The sequence below is a fragment of the Branchiostoma belcheri genome, unplaced genomic scaffold, assembly GCF_001625305.1.
Source record: "Branchiostoma belcheri isolate BF01 breed outbred unplaced genomic scaffold, Haploidv18h27 scaffold102, whole genome shotgun sequence".
Classification (NCBI taxonomy): domain Eukaryota; kingdom Metazoa; phylum Chordata; class Leptocardii; order Amphioxiformes; family Branchiostomatidae; genus Branchiostoma; species Branchiostoma belcheri.
The window spans coordinates 1,152,153-1,174,599 of record NW_017802403.1 but is presented as its reverse complement, the minus strand read 5'-3'; the positions used below and the strand labels follow the sequence as shown (position 1 = coordinate 1,174,599).

Here is a 22,447-nt window from a genome sequence, read left to right as displayed (position 1 = left end):
AAAATCTATATATTACACACCTACCAAATATCATTAAGATCCATTCGCAGATTTTCGACTTAGGCTGCATACATACAATCGACAAGTCCATAAAAATCCCGCTGCATGAGTACGCGCATTGATTTTTGCCTGTTCTCAAACAAACAAAAAAAAGATCACGTCCTCCGAGGCTCTAGGCCAGGGTAGTCCATGGTAGTTAGCGACAATACGACGCCGGATGGTAATCAGACCACCGAAGCTACACGACTCAAGAACTCTGTACATACGTACAGTGCCGATTCATAAAGTTCGCAAAAAGGCAGCATGTGCCGTTTAAGTCGCTTTGTACTGCTGCAAATTCACATTTATATATACGTGTGGTTTTGTAGTATTTTTATTTTTTATTCACCCTCGCGCACTAGTTTGGGGGTCTTCAGATAATGACACAAAAGAACTCAGGATATGTCAGTTACACAGAAGTGGTCAGACTTCAAAGACAAAATGAAAGACACGATGAACAAGCACATCCCAAGTAAGATAACATCAAGCAGATACAACTTGCCTTGGTTCAACAGAAACCTAAGGAGGCACTGTCGTAAGAAGCAGCGGCTCTATAACAAAGCTAAGAAAACAGGCCAAGAGGAAGACTGGAACAAATATAAGAGAGTTAAGAAGGGAGTTCAGAAAAGCATAAGACAAGCACACTCTAAATACGTGGCAGACATACTGGGAGAAGCTATAGTTGACAAACCCAAAACATTCTGGTCGTACATAAAAGGACTGAGGAAAGACCTTGTCGGGGTAGCACCCCTAAAGGTGAGAAATACCATCATCAGTGACAGCGGGAAAAAAGCAGAAGTACTCAGTTCACAGTTCAAAAGTGTTTTCACAGAGGAAGACACCACAGATATGCCATCTCTAGGTCAGCCCTGTACTCCTCCAATGGAACATATAGTAGTTTCTACTGATGGTGTCGAAAAAATGCTTCAAGGTCTCAATCCCTCTAAAGCATCCGGACCAGACCAAATACCACCGTGGTTCCTCAAGTTGACAGCTAGTGAAACCGCGCCTGTTCTAACCAATATTTTCCAACACTCGCTAAACACTGCAGAAATCCCTAAAGATTGGAGGGATGCAAATATATGCGCCATCTTTAAAAAAGGAGATAGAGCGGTCCCCAGCAACTACAGACCTGTTTCACTGACCTGCATATCCTGCAAACTACTTGAACATATCATCCATAGCCAAATCATGAAGCACCTAGAAAGTTACAGTATATTAACGGATTACCAGCATGGATTCACAGCCAAACGATCCACAGAAACACAGCTTATACTAACAGTCCATGACATAGCTGGCGCACTAAACAGTAAACGGCAGGTAGATTTAGCAATACTTGATTTCACTAAAGCCTTTGATAAAGTCCCCCATGGCAGGCTCATCTCAAAACTGGAGTATTATGGAATCCAAGGCCCTACGCTGAATTGGTTAAAGGCTTTCCTGACCAACAGGGAGCAAACAGTAGTGGTTGAAGGGAAGGCGTCGGCTCCAGTTAAAGTAGCGTCTGGGGTCCCTCAAGGAACCGTCCTGGGGCCATTGCTCTTTCTCTTGTATATAAATGACCTACCAGATCAGCTTGACTCAAATGTGAGGTTATTTGCCGATGACTGTCTATTGTATGTAGAGCTTTCTACACAGACCGACTCACAACTTCTCCAAAAAGACCTGAACACCCTGGAAGAATGGCAAAGCAAATGGCTCATGCAGTTTAATCCCGAAAAATGCTACATTATGCACATAACAAACAAACGAACACCACATGCAACTAGCTACCAGTTTTGTGGTCAGGCTTTAGCAACCACAAAAATCCATCCGTATCTGGGCGTCACGCTGACAAGCGGACTGAAGTGGGGTGCACATGTTAACCCTCAACAGTACACCTTCCCGGACTGATTAATCTGTACACCTGGGGTCCGCGCGGACCCCAGAACAGTTTTTTGCTAATTTTTAGAAATTATCAACATGCTACCAGCTCAATTGTTTTGCAAACTGATGTGGGAACCTCTGTGTCAACATTACATACAAAAATCATACATTTTGAACTTTTTCTATTTTTTTGTGAAGAAAAGAAGACAAGAAGAAATACCCGATTTTTAAAGGCACTCTATGTAGTTTTTTGACAATACAAAAAGTATATTTTTCATTCTTTTCTTTACATAGTACATTGACTTAACCCTTTAGTATTCCAAAATCATACTCCTCAACAAAAAATACAACATCCTTGCTCCTTAGAAGCTTATTAGAAAACTGTGAATGATCTTCTATACAACCTCTGGCCAAACCGCACATATGGTACATTGTATTGTCCACTGCTAGTGGTTTGACCTACATCCCAGTGGGGTGTCAGTTGATAGCTTACCAGTTTCTGAAATACCTAACCGTTTACCAGATTTTTTATCTCTTTTGAAGGGATAATGACCACAGTTTTTTCATGCCCAACAAAATACTCCAAGTTGATAATTATATTCCACCAGACCTCATGTGAAAGATATGAGTGTTTTTCTAAGGAGGCTATATCTTGTCACATGTGCCCCTGTCAATCAAGCCTGGCAAGCCGGGTCAATTAGCCACCCTAGGGGGCAACCCCTGTATGTTGTTGTTGTTGTTGTTGTCGTGAGCAAACCGGTGGCACCGGGTACCCAAGAAGGACTGTTTGAACGGACAAAATATACGTAAGAAATGTGAAATAATGACACAAATGTGTTGAAAAGTGATAGTAACTGTTAATAACACTGAAATTTAGTATAATTAGAATATTCCAAATTTTTGCGCAAAAAACTACATAGAGTGCCTTTAAACCCATTTCAGACTGAAGGGGCTTTTGAGGCCCAACTTTGATCTCAGATAGCGGCTAAACGGCTTGCACTAGAAGTATCAAATTTGGAGACCTTTCCTAAAATGTCTCTGGAAAAAAGTTCATATTAGTTGAATACTAGTAAGTTGATGTTTTTTTGTGTTGCCATGGCAACGGGCTATTTTTTTGAAAATAGAAGTAATTTTGGTTTAAACATAAAAATTTTCTGAGTTTTATATTAAATTACACTTCTTTTCCAACATTAATAACATCTTACATAATCAAATATAAGTTAAATCATTTAATATGCATAGAATATGCTAATTTGATGACGTCATTGGTCAAAATCCAATATGGCGGACTATATTATTAGCTCTGACGTCATATAACGTCATAATTACACCAAAGTTACTAAAATTTAATTCTATTACTACACCATTCTCTGAAAACTTGGTAGACATATGATGAGTGCATAAAAACATATAAAAACGGAAATAAGGTAATGTATAAGAACGCCAGTGTATCCATTATGATCGAAAGCCGGCTGGGGTCCGCGCGGACCCCAAAAGAAAATCAGATATAATTTTTTTATAAATGGTAGAAACGGAGTTTTCTGCACTGTATTGAGAGACAACTTTGTGGGTAACAATTACCTAAAATTTCAGAAAAAAATCTTTAGAAACAAAAAGATATTACAGAATATATAGTGCTGGGGTCCGCGCGGACCCCAGGTGTACTGTTTAGGGTTAATAATATCACAACTAAGGCGAAACAGACATTGGGAGTGATTAAACGTAATCTGTGGGCATGTCCAACGAGAGTAAAATCACTTGCATGCACGTCACTTGTAAGACCGAACCTAGAATACGCTGCGACAGTATGGGATCCATATACAAAGAAAGACAAAGACAAATTGGAAAGGGTACAGAATCAAGCTGCAAGATTCTGTTTGAACAACTATGTAAGAGGTGCTAGTGTCACGGAAATGAAAAGAAACCTACAGTGGACCTCACTTGAAGACAGAAGAAAGATGTCTAGACTATGCATGATGTACAAAATGACTAATAAACTGGTGGATGTCCCAACTACTAAGTACCTAATACCAGCCCAGAAGAGAACAAGAAATAGCCACGCATTCAAGTACCAGAGTTATCAACCAAGGATTGAGGTGTTCAAGAATTCATTCTTTCCTAGAACTATCGCAGAGTGGAACTCACTGTCACCAAGTACAGTAGGGGCACTGTCAATAGATAGCTTTAAACAATGTCTAGAGCTAGAAGTTCAAGGGTTAGGTGTAACAAGTCGATCGGTGTAATATAGCCAGCTGCCGCCGCGCCGCGTGCCTGCGAAGCTGGTGTGTTACGCCGAAAGGCGGTTATACCGGCTATACAGATACAGATACAGATACAGACACACATAAAATTAAGTCGGTGTGGCTAATAAGCTTATGGATGACATCCTCTGAAGACCCCTAAACTAGTGTGCGCGGGCGAATAAAAAAATCCGGCCAAAAATAATTTAAAATGCTAGTAAACCACAAGAATACAAAGCTGTTATTGTGAATTTGCGGCAGTACTTAGCGACGTATACGACAAGCCGGCACATGCTGGCTTTTTGCGGAAGTTATGAATCGGCACTGCACGTATGTACTGAGTTCTTGAGTCCGTAGTGTCGCTAACTACCATGCCTAGAGCCAGGCCAGAACCTCGGTGGACGTGATCTTTTTTTTTTGAGAACAGGTGAAAATCAATGCACGCGCGGAAGTCATCCATAAAATTAAGTCGGTGTGGCCTAATGGGGAATAAAAATGGCTCGCTACGCCGCACAAAAAACCGCATACAGACCCTCTACTACGACAAACTCCTCAGCTCCTTGGTGACAAACAAAATGGCGGCGACGCCCTGGGTACTGCTTCTGTTCGCCCTCGCCTGGCGGTCTGAAGCGGTCTTCACCAGTCCGCACCAGATCAAACTACAAAACAACGAGTACTCGGACGTGCTGGTCGCCATTCACAGGGACATACCGGAGGACTTACGGATCGTGGATAGACTGAAGGTTAGCGAAAAAGTTTTTGAAGTAAACATTAAACTTTTAATTAGCTCCAACGCTAGAGAATAAATTGTTCCCAAATCATTCTAGTGTTTAGTTTGAACTTAAAATGGCTTGTGCCGATGGATTTTTATGCTGACAAAGTTTGTAGTTCATAAGCTTTCTTCTTTTGAGGATACACTTCAGGTACTTTAGAATACTGGCTATAATCCAAGTATAATTCAAGCTTAGGCTCAATATATGTCAAACAAATCCATTTGAATAGAGAAAAACCATTAAGGTCAGAATTGAGTTAAAGCCCTGGTTGCATACCAAATGCCTTGCATTTTTTGGGCGACGATAGTATCTTAGAAGAAATGGATTCAAAAGAAGTAGTTCATGAAGTTATGACTGTGACTAAAAGTTTATTATAATTTGAATGATTTTGTGTTGAGTGTTGAAAGTGTTAGTTGTGAACATGTTATAATATAATTGTCAATCAGATCTTTTGGTGGCGTCAAGGGAATATCAGGTTTGCAAGGCTGTATCAAATGCTTTCAAAGCATCAAAGAAAGCCGTATTACGTCTAAAGTATGTCAAAACCTAATCTTCTGTTTGTAAAGCGACGGTCACAACCCGCCGTACGTGCTTCTGCGTGCTGTCTACATGTACGTGCAAAAACGTGGGCAAACGTAGGGCATCCGTGCGTGGTGAGTACCGCCTCCGTACGGAATCTTACGGATTTGGGAGCACGCAGACACGCCGTAGGACTTTAAGTGCATGTAAAACTTTTTCTACGTGCGGTCTACGGATTCACCACCCGTGCGTGCGAATACGAGCGACGTGCGTGCCCCGTACGTGCTGTGCGGAAGAGGCACGTGTGAGTACGGCCTCCTTACGGATTCTTACGGTAAATTTGCAATCGCACAGAGATCGTACGTTGTAAGCACGTACAACTCACTTACCACTTGCGCAACGTACAATGCACGCAACCGCTCACGGCCAGACGTAACGTGCAGACCACACTCTTACACCTTGCGCAACCGTGCGATTGACGTGCGAGTGACGTGCGTCGACGCCACTCCTTCCCTACGTTTTCAGAAAAAAACGTAGCAGACGTAGCCTCCCAAAAAACGTACGGACAAAAAGCACGTACGGCGGGTTGTGACCGTCGCTTTAAAGTAGCCGTGTACTAACTACGGATAAAGGTTAGTTTGCTAGCAGTTCGTTAGTGGGGCATCTAACTGATAACTGCATCAGATCATTTTCCCATTTATTACACGCGATCGATACCAGCAATCTCTCACCTGTAATCTTTTTCTCATTTATAAATCAGACTTTGTGTTGTTTCGTGGTGACCAGGGATTTGGCTCTCTGTCAGCATGCACGCTACGCACACATACCTGATCCGTTAGCTTAGCTCTGTTTGCAAATTAATTTTATCAGCTTGGGCCAGAAGTGAATAAAACGGTATTTTACTTAAATATTTCTTGTGTCGTGGTTAAAAAGAAGTAAGCGACCTCTGATGCTGTACATAATGGACAATGAAGAAAGGGTACATGTGCCGTTTGCAAATTACATGTAATTTTATCAGCCTGGCATTTTACTTAAATCTTTCTGACGCCATGGTTGTTAAGCAAACGCTTTTAGTTATTTGATGTTGTATGTAAGGTATAATAAAAAAAGGGTACGTAATTTACAGTTTGGTGGCAGCTAATTTTATTCCACTTAACGACCTGTAACAAACAACCTAACCTTTGTACTTCTAGCTGCAAGGGTTGTTCAAAACTACCTAGTGATGATGCAACTAATACAATAGTTCTATATATCATTGGTGCCAGGGTCAGCGCACAGGCTAGCTCCTCGGTTTTAGAGTCAATATCTTACAATAGACACCCCTAACTTTTTATTACCTCCGGGGAAGAAGACATCGTTCCGCGGAAATTTTAGATTTAGATTTTCATGTTTGCAGCTCTTTCTCGAGTTTGAGTGGACGGATTCTTTTGAGACTCGGTATATGTTTTGCTATTGGGCTTCAGATAATGCACGTTCTTTTGTTTTTATTGTATATGTGTTTTCGGGTGTGAAGATGGTGCCCTTTGATGGCCCCAGAACACCCCTTTGAGCGTGAAAGTGGTCGCGACCGTTGACCTTTGGCGTGTATTAGGTATTGTCGGTCTCGTCCACGAAGGTGACCCCTCGCACAGAGGGGTGTCCGGTCTCGATAAATTCTTTGTTTCAAACCCTAGTCCTGCGGCGCGCAACAATTGTTGTTGTAAAAAAAAAACATATAAAAATATACAATAAAAAGCCCGGAGGTATAAAATCTCAGATTTTACTTGTTAGGTTTGGTCTGTGTACTCGTACTAGCTCAGCACTAGTGTTATTTTGGTGTGTGTATCTTGGTTTCCATGTGTGTCTGTGTTTCCGCATTTTAATGTATATTGTTGAGTTCAGTCTGTTTTAGAGGGAGCAGGTCATTAACCAAGTCTTTATCTGGTATACCGGTAGTGCTTGCTATTGTTACATTATGTTTTTACTGTTACATGACCTCCTTAGCAGCTATCTATATATTAAATGATGGTCTGAGATATCCAAATCCTTGTTTATTCATTCGTTTTGACTGAAAATACAGCCAAGACTGACCAACTATCACCAGACTATTTCTAAGAATCGCCTTTAATTTTCTTTCTTAGGAAATCCTGACCAAAGCGTCTGAAGACCTGTACATCGCCACCAACAGCCGCGCGTTCTTAAAGGAGGTGAAGATCCTCATCCCGAAGACGTGGTCCAAGAAACCAGAGTATCAGCCGGCAGGGACGGAAACGTTTGAACGGGCTAACGTCAGGTGAACGTAATTCGTTTTTAATATGTTCTAATATTTAATGACTAGTACATGGTGACGGCACACTCAAGTTATATCAACTTATTTCATGTCGCCACTAACGCAGAGGACAAATACAAGGCAGAATTCGAACAATAGTCATTTTTACTTGAGTTAAGTGAGGAAGACGTGTAAAGTGTGTTTCCCAAGGGCACAAGATCGGTGGCGTGTCAAGACTCGAACCCGGGACCTCTTGGTTCCGAGTCAATCACTCTGCAGTTACATAAACGCCACACGTCCCCACAGGTGAACTTAATTGTTTCTTTTATGGCAACTGATTTTATGACAGTATTTAATTATGTCAATAAATATGTCAATTTGTGGGTGCGACAAATTTCTAATGCCGGGACAATCCAATGCTTTACAGAGTGGATGTGCCGAATGCTTTATACGGGGACAATCCGTACGTGCAGCAGAAGGGAGGATGTGGCGAGGCGGGAGACTACATGCACCTGACTCCTAAATACGTGCTGGACAAGCAATATGGAGAGGCATACTGGGGACCTAATGGTCAGAAATATCTGAATCTGTTGAATTGTTTTTTTTTAATTAAACAGTAGGCAAACGGATGAAGGAATGAATGAATGAATAAATGAATGAATGAGTGAGTGAGTGAATGAATGAATGAATGAATGAATGAATGAATGAATGAAGCAATAATATTGTATGTTTACGCTCTACCAAGACAGGTATATTTGCTACTATTTGCGGAGAGAATGTAGGAATCGAGAGCTATAATAGGGATAAAACAGATTAAATTAGAATTACAGCGATATTTTACTATTAAACTATATACAAACTAATGTAAACTGCTATTTAGTTCGTTCTTTTTTTTTGCAATATAATACAAGTAATCGTGCAGGTAATAATGAATGATGAATAAAATATTAAAAAAGAATAAAATATCCACAACAAGACTACGATATGTACAGGTAGTTTTAAGTATCCGATACCTAAAATGAATGTAAAAAGTGCAAGTAAGGAATCACAAAAGATAAAGTAAAAAAGGAGACGTAACTAAACAAAGTTAATTTGCCTATAAAGAAGTTCTAAAGCACTCACAACAACCAAATACAGTAGTGCACTATTAGATTAGGGGAAAATGATGATTCTGACTTAGTCTGAAGTCACCCACTTTACCTTACTTAACCTGACTGTTATTCTTTTAGGTAAGACGTTTGTGCACGAGTGGGCCCACCTCCGCTGGGGACTGTTCGACGAGTACGGCCAGGACGATCCTGCAGGACAATCCTACCCGCACTTCTACAGCGGATCGCTAGGAGGCGTCCAACCCACCAGGTAAGGGGCAGTGTCTAGTGGTGACTCGAACATGTATTTAGAGGCACCACCAATGAATAGCTAAAGATATCAGCTTATACAGGATGTATAGTAGTACGTAGATGATTCAACTTGCTATATGTAAAGAATGACGGGAAATCTGACTTCGAAAATCCAATAATTTTGCCGTAGTCCCTATCTTTGAAAATCTTTTTTATCTTGGAAATTTGGTCCAGTTTGCTGAATTTTGGACTGGAAGTAACAGGTGGGGTCTAAACTTTCTTTCTTTGAACAATTGTTTTATTTTTTTATTTCACCATTCTTTAGGCATATTTGCCTGCCCATCACGAAAATCTAGGTCAAAAGGAGGGCTTGTTTACTAGTAGTCACCTATTTTCTCTCTATATTTGGGACGCAGACCCTTGTGGCTTTCTGGTGCAGAAGAAATGTTGAGAAATGCGGAAGAGCATTTTATAAGGACTTGTTTCAGTTTATTTAAACATAGGTTCCTATCGCCGAACGTAACAATATTGTCTGCCCTACCAGGTGCTCCGCCTGGGTGGCGGGGACGAACAAGCACATGGTGACCGGAGCGCCGTGTCAGCTGGACCCGGTAACCGGAGTGTACGGGCCGGAGTGCCGCTTTTACCCCGACGAGCAAACCAACCGAGCAACCGGATCGTACATGTTTATGCACTTCCTCAACCAAGTAAGTATTTAGCTTTTTCAGAAGGTTATGTTTTCCTTTGGGCTGGGGATGTAGATAGTAAGCCTCCTGGAGGAGCAACAGATGTTTAAAGGATTTCTGGTAGACAAGTTATTTTTGGGTAGACACAGGTCAAGTTCTAAAATTGGTTTTTAGGGAAAGGAGGGTCCTACGTTACTGTAGTGAACCTTTTTCGTTGTTTGACTTGTTTGTGAACAGAAATATTCGGGACCCTCGCTCAAGATGCCCGAGATTTCTTTCACTTATCTTGTGTTTTATACTTAGGTGACAGGTTTCTGTAAAAGCGATCCATTCAAAAACCCTGTGTGTCTTTGTCTGAGTGCGTACATGTCTATACTGCAGTTTGAGTATATTCTGCCAGATGGCATTTAAATCATGTGTCACAGCGACCCGACAGGAGACCCTTGGTCCTACCACAACCGTGAGGCGCCCAACAAACACAACTCCCTGTGCGTCTTTGAGTGCGTGTATTTCTATACTGCAGTTTGGGTATACTCTGCCAGATGGCATTTCAATCATTTGTTTTGATTGCAGGTGACAAGTTTCTGTCACAGTGACCCGACAGGAGATCCTCTATCCTACCACAGCCGTGAGGCGCCCAACAAGCACAACTCCCTGCGTGTCTTTGAGTGCGTGTTTTTCTATACTGCAGTTTGAGTATATTCTGCCAGATGGCACTTCAATCATGTGTTTTGCTTGTAGGTGACAAGTTTCTGTCACAGTGACCCGTCAGGAGACCCTCTATCCTACCACAACCGTGAGGCGCCCAACAAGCACAACTCCCTATGCGGCGGGCAGAGCGCCTGGGGCGTCATGGACCGGCATCCCGACTTCGCCAACGGCGCTAACCCCCCTCGTGAGGTCCAATCAACCGTACCGGACTTCGTCCTGCTGCAGGAAAACGACTATCGGATCGTCCTCGTGCTAGACGCGTCGAATAGTATGAGGGTAAGTAATGGCTCTTGGTTAGTCGAGCGAAAGATTTACGACAAAACAGTTAAGGTAGCAGAACACAGTTTTCGCCCCATGGGAATTTCTATAGTTAAGGACCCCAAGATGACTCACTTCGACGCGGTAAAAATTATATTAGGGTGCACTTCACAAATACACAAATCGAATATGTTTGAGAAGAAGGTACAAACTACAAAATATCTAGAAACCAAAAAATCCTGTCTGCGTATCTGCTCGTAACGTACACTTTGAAATCGCCCTCTACGGACGTGACCTGAACTGCAGCCGACTCACCCGGAAAGCCAGTTGCGTAATACGGATGATGTATACACGAACTGCAAATCCTTCACAATTCAAATCATACAGTCTCAAACCCGATACATTCCTACACCACACAGCACAATTTACATCTGGCTGACGCTCTTATCAGGCTTTCTACCCAGCCTTCAAGAATATTCGCTGTACTACTTTCTATGCTCGCGTCACAGACCCCCGGGGTCGCCCATTAATACTGTGTGCTGCTACCTTGATACGGGAGATTCTTGAACAGTCGTGAAAGCGTGGTACAGAAATAGGTTAGGCCATGTTTATCTTATTATTATGGATGACATCCGCGCGCGAAAGAATTTTCGGCCATTTCCAAAATAAAAAATAAAAAATTCAACCATGCTGCAAATTATACAAAACAGTTGCAAAATTAGCAAATATATACCGTAAGTTGCACACAGAAAATATTGGAAAATAATATGTAAAGAAATTAATTTGAAGAGTAGATTATTCGGCCTTATCATGTAACGGTAAAATCGATACGTACATTGCCCTGGCTCAACCTCATAGTCTATACGTGGTGACCATGTGTCGGGGTAGAGATATTTTACCGGCCCAATTACTATTAAACACAGGCCTATCATTCTGACAGGCTATCTTTCTATGTAATAAAGGGAGAAAAGTATTGTAAGTCTGTCCAACCCCGTAAAATTTCAGCGATGTGCACTGATGGGCCTAGGCGGGAGGGTAACAATCTCAGCACCGTGGAGACACCGGTGAGCCCCCGTTGGTCTGGTTATCACCTACCCTGGAAGCCAGAACTCGTTTTCCAGGCCGCAAGAGCACTTCGTCTGCTGGTGTAAATTACCGCTACGGGGGAGTCTAGCCCGGGGGGAGTTTGGCTGGCCTACAAGTACAAACCCCTCGGGCTCAACTCCCCCGTAGCGGTAATTTAGGCAGGCGGGCGAAGGGCTCTTGGCTGCCGAAGGAAAACGGCTAACGGCCCGATACTAGTTGGCATCGAGGGTAGTTATCACCAGCCTACTTTAAATACTGTACGGTGTTCTGCAGGGTGAACCGCTCCGCCGACTGGGGCAAGTGGCGACGAGGTTTATCCGTAGTACAGTGGGATTTGGCGCCTCGGTGGGCCTGGTCAAATTTGCCCGCCATGCTTCAATAGACCACCCGGTCATCAGGTAAGGGTCCTGCCTCCGCTTTTTATTAGATCATCTAATAATTACTCTCCAAACAGAGATGTAGGCTTTGCCTTTTTTGACCATTCCAGTTAGTATCTCCATGGATCCACTCTTTGCACATATTGCTGCTAGGTAGGTGTGTCTTCTTAGGCTTTTCTTATATTATGACTGTATTATAGTACTGTACATTGCATAACCAGTTATAATATGTTAGGCCATGTTGATTTGATTATATGGATGACATCCTACGGGAGCCCCAAAACTGATGCGCGCGTGCGAATAAAAAAAAGTTTTGCAAAAAAAAAGTTCTTTTCATTATGAAATCTACGTGGTCATGAGGGTTGAGCAAATGGCACAGAATATGGTTTGGCGAATAATCTAGTCTTCAAGTTCATTTCTTTACAATTTCGTCTTTTTTCGTTTGATTTTGACATTCTACGACATTGGTATAGTTTTTATTAATTTTTTTTTGTGACTTATGGTATATTTTTGCTCATTTTGCAACTGTTTTGTACGATTTACAGTATGGTTGAAAACTTTTTTTTGTAAACGGCCGAAAAATTCATGCGCGCGTGGATGTCATCCATATAATCAAATCAACATGGCCTTATCTTTATTCCAGGTCTTGTACTTATAGTAGAATTTCTTTATTTCATGTTTGTCTCAATGTCCTATTTGTGGGCTATCTAATACCAGTTACCACTGCCTTGATAACCTGTGTATTGATTTGTTATCATTGCCAATAAAGAAGAAAGAAAGAACAAAGGACTTATTTCCGATGCCTTTTTAGAGGTTTTAAGGGGCTTTTTTTCGGAAGACGAATTTGATACTGCCTTACCAATCTGGAAAATGGAGATTAAACAGTAACCCTGGTATCACGACCACACTGGTATCACGACCGTCGTACTATCGCAAACTGAAGGTACTTTAGGTATAATATGTCGTACAACATTTAGCTGTCTTCTTACGGATAAAAGTTTGTCGTATCCTTGTAGGCGGTTTGCCATGTTCCAACCTGCTTGGAATTTCTGCTGTACGTATGAATGGCTCGTACGAATGGCTTACTAGATCTTGAAAACATTCTTGAAACAGTCGTGGGTATGTCGTAGAAAAATTAGTTGTTTCACGGTAAAACGTTGAACTTTATTCCAATACACAATTGTACAGGGAACAAATTTTCAGCGACCACTGTCGCCTTCATCAGGTCACGTGTCTGTAACCGTAACTCTCGCGAGATCACGTTGTAGAAATAATTGGTCATTAATTATCCTGATGAAGGCGACAGTGGTCGCTGAAAATTTGATCCCTGTACAAAGTTCAGCATTTTACTATCATGATTACTACCAACACAAATGAACTTTCATTGAGTTCACGATGTAGATTGTCGTCGATCAATGTCGACGTCAGTTCGGCCATAGCCAAGCTGAGAGTCATGTGACCTGCGGCTGCAACTACGCACGGTAACATTTCAAGTTTTTTTGGCGACGCCTCGGGTACGGATGCAATTACATTGTATTTAAAACTGTGCCTTACAGTGTTGATTCCCAGGCCGACCGTGATGCTCTGATTGCCACAATCCCCACAACAACTGTTCTCTATACGTGTATCGGCTGTGGCCTCCTGAAAGGAGTGGAGGTACGTGTATAAAAAAATGATCCGTCGGCCGCTTTTCAATCAAGCTTAAGCATTATTCTAAAATAGAAATGTATGAAGTCGTCTATTCACGACGATATTATAACGCATGCACTATAATCGTTCGTAGCGAAGGGAAGATGACAGACTCGAGACGGGATTCGACCGGTTTCGACTTTAATTCAGTCTTTATCAAGAATGTCTATTCACGACGATATTATAACGCATGCACTACAATCGATTTTAATGTGTTGTTTGTTCTAAATGTATGGTAGATTGTTTTTGTTGTTTAACTGTTCATCCTTCATCTACCATTTATTCCTTCGCTTATCACTCAGGCTCTCAAAGCTATTGATCCTCCAGAGGGACGTCGTTTTACTTCTGTCGTTCATTTATTCATTTATTCACTCCCTCCCTCACTCAGTCAATAAATTTATTCATTCTCCTCTTATTAGTAATTTATATCTCAGGCTCTTGAGGCTGCTGGTCTTGCAGAAGGTTTTCTTCTACTATCATTCATTCGTTCATTCATTCATCCATTTATTCACGTACTCAATAACCCGTTCATTTATTAATTTGCTTACCAATTACGCTCTCATAGCCGTTGGTCCTCTAGCTATCTAGAAGCAGGTGTTCTACCACTATCATTTACTCATTCATTCATTCATTCATTCATTCTCTATCTCTTAGGCTCTAGAAGCTGTCGGTCCTCCAGAAGGCGGGGTTTTACTCCTGGTGACTGACGGGAGGGAAACCACGGCCCCCAGAATCCGTGACGTCATCCCAGAACTTCTTAGAAAGAGAGTCATCGTAGCCACGGTACTGTATGACATGGATCTCTAGCTACAATTCCTGATTATAATTTTTGGTCCTTATTTAATACTTTAATTATACCAAATACTCCAAAACAGTTACTCAAGCAACTGGATATGATTTTGAAGTTGCTTGAGTAACTGCTTTTTGGCGTATCGTATTACCTGGATGTCTAACCTTCATCGACGCATACCAAATACTATGTACCTTTTACTCCAAATAAAAAGCACACTGCATTCCCACATATATTTATAATAGTTATCATGGAAGTTCATATCAATCATCGTATCGATTGTAAACTTTATTGCAACACAAAGAGTACACAAGGAGAATTTTCAACGAAAACTGTCGCTTTTATTACAATAATCACATCCAAATCTTTGTAGTATTTCCATTAAGTAGTGTAACAACTTAAGACCAACTATAATTTCAGACATATTTACCTATTACAGCGCAGATTGTTAGAAATGACAAATGTAAGTTAATGTAAAACATTGCATTTGCCACCTACTGTTGTAGTATCTGGGCTTTCTAACCTGTATGGCCAATTAAAAGGACTGTCGACACTAAAGCGACGGTCACAACCCGCCGTACGTGCTTCTGCGTGCTGTCTACGTGCAAAAACGTGGGCAAACGTAGGGCATCCGTGCGTGGTGAGTACCACCTCCGTACGGAATCCTACGGATTTGGGAGCACGCAGACACGCCGTAGAACTTTAAGTGTATGTAAAACTTTTTCTACGTGCGGTCTGCGGATTCACCACCCGTGCGTGCGAGTACGAGCGACGTGCGTGCCCCGTACGTGTCTTACGGAAGAAGCACGTGTGAGTACGGCTTCCTTACGGTAAAGTTGCAATCGCACGGAGATCGTACGTTGTAAGCACGTACAACTCACTTACCACTTGCGCAACGTACGATGCACGCAACCGCTCATGGCCAGACTTGGCGTGCAGACCACACTCTTACACTTTGTGCAACCGTGCGAGTGACGTGCGAGTGACGTGCGTAGACGCCACTCCTTCCCCACGTTTTGAGAAAAAACGTAGCAGACGTGGCCTCCCCAAAAACGTACGGAGAAAAAGCACGTACGGCGGGTTGTGACCGTCGCTTAAGACGGGCACAGCCTTCAACGCCATACGGTGTTTGTGTTAAGGGTTCTACCTTGTCGTTTGCAAGTTTAAGATCATTCCAACCAAATTCATGTTAATAACTGCCCTGATGAAGATGACAAACAGTTATCGAAAGTCACCGAAACTTAAGCAATTGGTAAACAAGTGGATGTGAATAAAGAACTTCGCTGTTCAATTATTCGCCTACGACGAAATCAATCACAGATCAACCGTTTTTAATTTCAGGTTGCCTACAGTCAAAACGCGGACGCCACCCTGGAGAGCCTGGCCCAGCAGACAGGCGGCCCGTCGTTCTACGCTGCACGGCGAGACTCCGCGGCTCTGGATAACGCCTTCACCGCCACGTTTGAAGCCACAGCCGGCGGAAAGGGGGTCAAGGTAAATCATTAATGAAGACAGTAATAAAATCTAAGATGGTGTACTTAGTAGAATATTCTTCAATCGGTGACTGTTTTTGTAAGGTACAATCACGTACCTTCAAATTTTCGGTGTCGACTGTACATCTTCATCACGAAGTGACGTAGTCTCGCGAGATCACGAGACTAGGCCGAGACTTCTGTGGACCTTCTTGCCTCCCCAACGCCAAAACCTGGACATTAGATGCTGCCCTTTCAGAGACCCTCAAACATTTCCTTTATCGTGTACCTTCAAGCACTAGCGGTGCAATGGTTTTCCAACACAAAGATTTCCCAATAGTCTTCTAAGCGATATCAGTAGACATTATTGCTCAGTTTATGTCACTTTTCAGAAGTGGTAAAAAAGTTTAATCAATTTCCCACAATGTTGTATAACAACGTGAACACACGTTACGAGATTTAATAACATTTAAACCCGTTTTGACTTGATTGATTAGCTTCGTTTTACATATATAGTATTTGATGAAAGCAAAACATTACTTTAACATAATCCCACAGCTGTTAAATGAAGAGAGGACTATCGCAGGTGGTCAGACCTACACCAACCACGTGCATGTGGACAGCAGCGTGGGACAGAACACCACGTTCTCATTCTATTGGCTGGGCGGCAGTCGTCCCACGGTTACCATGGAAACACCTGTCGGACACGTGATCACTGAAGGAAGCCCGATGTATGACGTCACGAGCGACACGATTACAGTTGAGATTCCTGGCATGGCACCGGTATTTGTTTATCACTTGCCTATGCCTATATATTATCATGAAAGTTCATCTGTGTTGGTAGATTACATGTTTAAAATTAAAACTTTTGTTCCAACACAAAATATTCTCTCACCTAGAGCTTTCGACCAGTGACTCTGGTCTTCCTCAGTAGACTGACCCAGTGAAGCTTGTCACGTGACTTCTTTCAAGTGTGACATCAACACGGGATCAAAGGTGTCTCGTAGACGATGTCGGCCCCCGTCGCGGTTCAATGTAGGGTGATGGGCCCTGAAGTATATGGCTTCCTTCACCCCTCTCTTGTTTAGTGTCTAAAATCCTTACAGTGCCTATATATGGTGTTTGCAGTCATGTGACTGTGTTTTCGACGCCATGTTGGATAATTAAAGTTTGTAGAGTCATGCGCATGTATTCTAATGTGTATAATATACGGTTCCCACTACTTCTTGCTGCAATGTAGTAGTTATAATGTTGAAAAGAATAAGAAAGTTTATTGCAACTACTTGCCCGAGGGCTAATTGCAGTTACAAACAAGATAAGAAAGAAAATACAATGGTATGTGAGACTATATTTACGTCTAGCATTATACTATATTCTACAACATACATGGTACTAGTTTTAATGGGTTTGACTTCTTCTTTATAAATAAGTATGTTTATGTTAGGAGGGGGTGGCATCTAGACTTAGTCGTAGATGTCAATTCACATTTTTCAACGTTACATGCAGTGTAAATAATGGTGTTAATATCTGTACGTTTCTGCAAATTGCGCAAGCCACGGCATTATCTGTATCCTTTTTATGTGTTATAAAGTCGACAAAGATAACAAATTTATTCATGATTCATCGAATGAATACATGCTGCCTTTTGCATCAACCTTCAGCCGGGAAAATGGGCGTACAACATCAGCAACCCAGGTCCTGATGACCATGATGTCATCACCATCATCACCTCCTACCCTCCCACCGATGGCGAACCCATCCGAGTAAAAGCACAGGTAATTTTTTTTTTATTCCAACATGTAATCACCAGACGTGGTGACGGCACACTCAAGTTTTTTCAACTTATATTAATGCCGCCACCAACACAGGGGACAATACAATACTCATTTTCGCCTGAGCGAAGTGAGGAAAGTCGTGTAAAGTGCCTTTCCCAAGGGCACAAGATTGTAAGGTAAGATTCAGGGTTTTACAGCCAATGTCCTATTGTGCCTATTACTAATTGTAATGACTAATTGTAATTTGTGGAGTCGTGTGGTGTAGCGGCAGAGTGCGCGACTCGGAACTAAGAGTCCCCGGGTTCGAGTCCTGACATGCCACCGATCTTGTGCCCTTGGGTAAGGCACTTTACACGACTTTCCTCACTTAGCTCCGGTGTAAATGGGTATTGTCCTGTCATGTATTTGTCCCCTGTGTTGGTGGCGGCATTTATATAAGTTGAAGAAACTTGAGTGTATCGTCACCACGTCTGGTGATTACATGTTGGAATAAATTTAATTGAAATGACCGCGTTAAAAAAGTGGCGAGCAGGCTGATTTGGGCATTCAATGAATAAGCAAGGGTTAAAACCAGTCTTTTTTTTCAGTACTGGTACTTATTATTCTTATTAATATGTTATATATTATCTATAACTTTTCGATCATTATTTTATTGCTGAATTATTAATTTTGTATTCATATATAATTATGTATATGAAAAACAATTTTTAGATATATTCAAACATCTAATCACAAGACGTGGTGACGGCACAGAGTTTTTTCAACTTATATTTATGCCGCCACCAACACAGGGGACAAATACATGACAGGACAATACTCATTTTCACCTGAGCGAAGTAAGGAAAGTCGTGTAAATTTCCTTTCCCAAGGGCACAAGATCGGTGGCATGTCAGGACTCGAACCAGGGACCTCTTGGTTCCGAGTCGAGCACTCTGACGCTGCGCCACGACTACAAACAGGGGGAATCGAACAAGACTCGTTGCTTCTAATCCACCCCCGACACATTTTTTTTAATTTTTAATTTTTACTCGCTTTATTTTTCTTTTAACATATTGAGGAAAAAAACAAAATAAAGAATATGTTTTCATATATATTTTAATTCTTTATTCTTTATTTATTTACAATATTATTATTGTACAGGTGAGTGCCGTCTCCCTGAACTACTCGTCCTCCCAGCCCACCGCCCTGCGGATCTTCGCCTCCGTCCGGCGGGGTTACCTGCCTGTCACCGGGGCTGTCGTCAAGGTCCACATCGCGAAGCCACCCGATGGTCGGGTAGAGGAGCTCTTACTCCTAGATAACGGTGCAGGTAACAATACAAATTTCTGTCTTAAAGGCATCCAATGCAGTTTTTAGGGTCTGGAAACCCGATTTTTCAAAGTCTGCCGGGTGTCCTAGAATGTTGCAATCTTTCATTCATTCCATCCATCTACTTGGAGACATGTTGATTGTTAGGCCATGTTGATTTGATTATATGGATGACATCCTCTGGGAACCCCAAAACTGATGCGAGCGTGAGAATAAAAAAAGTTTGGCCAAATTAAAAACAAGTTGCTTTCATTATGAAATCTACGTGGTTTTGAAGGTTGAACAAATGACACAGAGTATGGTTTGGCGAATAACCTAGTCTTTCAATCTATTTCTCTACATTTTTATGTTTCTCGTTTCATTTTGGCATTTTATCGTTTTCCGATATTTTTTGTTTAACTTACGGTAAATATTTGCTCATTTTGCAACTGTTTTGTACGATTTACAGTATGGTTCAAAACTTCTTTTTTTTTTCGAAACGGTCGAAAATTCATGCGCGCGTGGATGTCATCCATATAATCAAATCAACATGGCCTTACCTCCACGACAAGGTGCCGACGTGACGAAGAATGACGGGATCTACTCCCGGTACTTCCTGGGTTTCTCTGCGGACGGCCGGTACGGTGTCTCCGTCACGGTGGATAACAGTCAGGGGGACGCCGCCGGGTACACCGTCATCCAGCGGCGGGCCGGGAGTGGCGCTATGCCGATGGACCCAGGTGAGTGGCGCGGTCAAATTTGTCGTAGGACGTCGCGCGCGATTTTGATGCCGTGCAATTCCTTAGCAAGCAGGGACAGAACCAACCTTTCGCAAGCATCTAGAATGATCCTTGTAGCACTAGGAAAGTTAAATCTAGCAGAAAGATGCTTGACTGTTAAAAAAACGCCTCAAGTTTAGGATCGTACCATGCAGGTAGTGATGACTTTTTCTTACAAGTCCTAACTGCGAAACCACAGTGACTTGCAAGAACTTATTTTTTTGTTATCTGTGAAGCAAAATGTATTGTACCGAATGACAATCTTATAACAAAACACTGTACTAAAATAATGTGCTGTATTGAGCATTTTTTGTTTCACTTTTGTGGGATAACTTAAATAGATGCTGGCGGAAGCAGCGTTCAGCAAGAGCCACTGCAGCAGTTCCAACGAATGACGACAGGTGGCGTTTTTGAGGTACAGGGGGTGCCCAGTGGTGGTGTCCCCACAGTAGACGTCCTGCCGCCGTCCAGAGTTACCGACCTCGCGGTGGTGGATGTTTCACACGCTGACGCAACCGTCACGCTTAGATGGACAGCTTCAGGTGACGACTTCGATCAGGGAGGTCCAGGTATGCATGTGTTTAAAACTCAAAATTTTTGCTGTTTAACTCAACGTTTAAAGGCATTCAGTGCAGTTTTTTTATGGCCTGGAAACCAGATTTTTTAAAAAGTCAATATTCTAGTCACTTATCGACATAATAAGTTGAAACAACACAGTCCCAAGGTATATCGACATTCATGGAGAAAAAATGCCGAAAATTATGACAAAAAAGAACGGTTACTGGGGTACCACCAAGAAAATAAAGGACTTATGTCAGAGCTTGTTTCTGCGTTTTAAATGCCTTAAATATGAAATACTGATTCAAATGTGCTAATGTGGTATAGTATGTCTTAATATTATACAGATTGCCATTTTCAGAATATTTCCAGTTTTGCCACCCTGATATTACACTGGGTGCCTTTAAAATAGCAAGACAGCGTCAATGCTTTACTCTTACACTATTGTGTTCTGCATCTGTATTCGTGGAACCATCCTAAAGCTGCATTTAGTTTTTCATCTTCTTCTATTGTGTCTCGTAGCTCAGGAGCTCTCTTAGCTCTCACATCAGAGTTTCGTTTCTGTCATCGTCGTTTCTTTTCTGCTATTGCTTTCGACTTCTTTAGTACAAAAACAGACTAATTCAAGATTTATTAGTTTTGTTTTCCTATATGATCCACAAGGACATCCTCTTAATGCAGTTTTGATGTTGTAAGATTTTAGTAGCTATAGGTAATGGCAGAACCGAATATGGACAAGGACGTAATACGACAACATTTCCCTGCGACCCATTTACGACTTCTCAAGAATGCCCTAAATTGTGATCACATAATGATTGTAGCAAAGAATAAATAAAGGATCATAGTTGAATCAATTGAAAGTATTATATAAGATATCTTTTATATTCTGATGTTTTCCAGCAAACTTTGTTGAACTTCGTTACGGCCGCCATTTTGACCAGCTCGCAGACGACTTTCTCGGATCACCTCTAGTCGACCAATCACAAGTGCTGCAGGGTAATCTGACGTCACCACCGCCCCCTGGTCACGTGCAGACCGTCAACATCCGGGTTCCAGAGCGGGGCCACAACGTCACCTTCGCCTTCTCACTGCGCATGTGCGACGATCAGGACAACTGCAGCCCGCCATCCAACATCGTGACGTCAAACCTCGAGCACATCGCCCAACCAATCAAAGCCAACAACACGGTCACGTGGGTTATCATTGGCTGCGTGGTCGGCGTGGCTGTTTTGGCCGCCATCTTGATTCTGTTGTACTTCACAGTCTGTCGGGCGAAGAAACAGATCAAACCTGCGGACTCTATCCACCCGGCTCCGACCAATGGCAACACTTCATATGCCCGTACTGTATAGTTCAGATGCTGGTTGTTGCGTTTTACTGATTGCTAGAATTTCTGATTCTTTAAAATGTATATGCCCCTTTAGAAAAAGTGCTACACAGCATTTTTGTTTAATATCGAACAAAGCTTGATCGTAAGGAGTTCACATTCAGACTTTTGCCTTACATATACACAGAGAGAGAGAGAGATAAAGAAATAGAGAAAGAGAGAGATGGAGAAACACCCCCCCCACACACACACACACAAATCCAATTACAAAAGCACACACAGGCACATACGCACAGCTGCAGGCGCACAAACACACACATAAGCACACACAATGACATAAACAGACACAAGCACGCAAAGACACATACACACAACTACATACTTAAACACACACACAAGCACACAAGCACACACACACCGGCAAACACACACACACACACACTAACACACACACAAGCACATATAATCACACTTGGGCACACACGTACACGGGCACGCACAGGCAAACACACACACACACACATAGGCACACACACACGCACCGATGCAAAATGACTTACAAGGCATTCCAGTCAAAACAAAGGGTTTTGATTGATTGATCGATCGATCGATTGATTGATCGATTGA

The 22,447-nt window shown here is 42.1% G+C and overlaps 1 protein-coding gene across 1 annotated transcript; it reads left to right on the top strand.

Moving 5' to 3' along the window:
• The first annotated feature begins 4,720 nt into the window (after nucleotides 1–4,720).
• LOC109474667 (calcium-activated chloride channel regulator 4A-like) lies at nucleotides 4,721–21,987 on the top strand. Its single transcript, XM_019775018.1, has 16 exons — nucleotides 4,721–4,888; nucleotides 7,558–7,709; nucleotides 8,113–8,255; nucleotides 8,915–9,044; nucleotides 9,570–9,732; nucleotides 10,453–10,698; nucleotides 12,040–12,164; nucleotides 13,700–13,799; nucleotides 14,487–14,615; nucleotides 15,964–16,116; nucleotides 16,653–16,877; nucleotides 17,756–17,869; nucleotides 19,010–19,178; nucleotides 19,729–19,896; nucleotides 20,277–20,504; nucleotides 21,394–21,987. The coding sequence occupies exons 1-16, from the start codon at nucleotides 4,721–4,723 to the stop codon at nucleotides 21,843–21,845; spliced, it is 2,865 nt and encodes a 954-aa protein (XP_019630577.1). The 3' UTR covers nucleotides 21,846–21,987.
• Nucleotides 21,988–22,447: the final 460 nt, after the last annotated feature.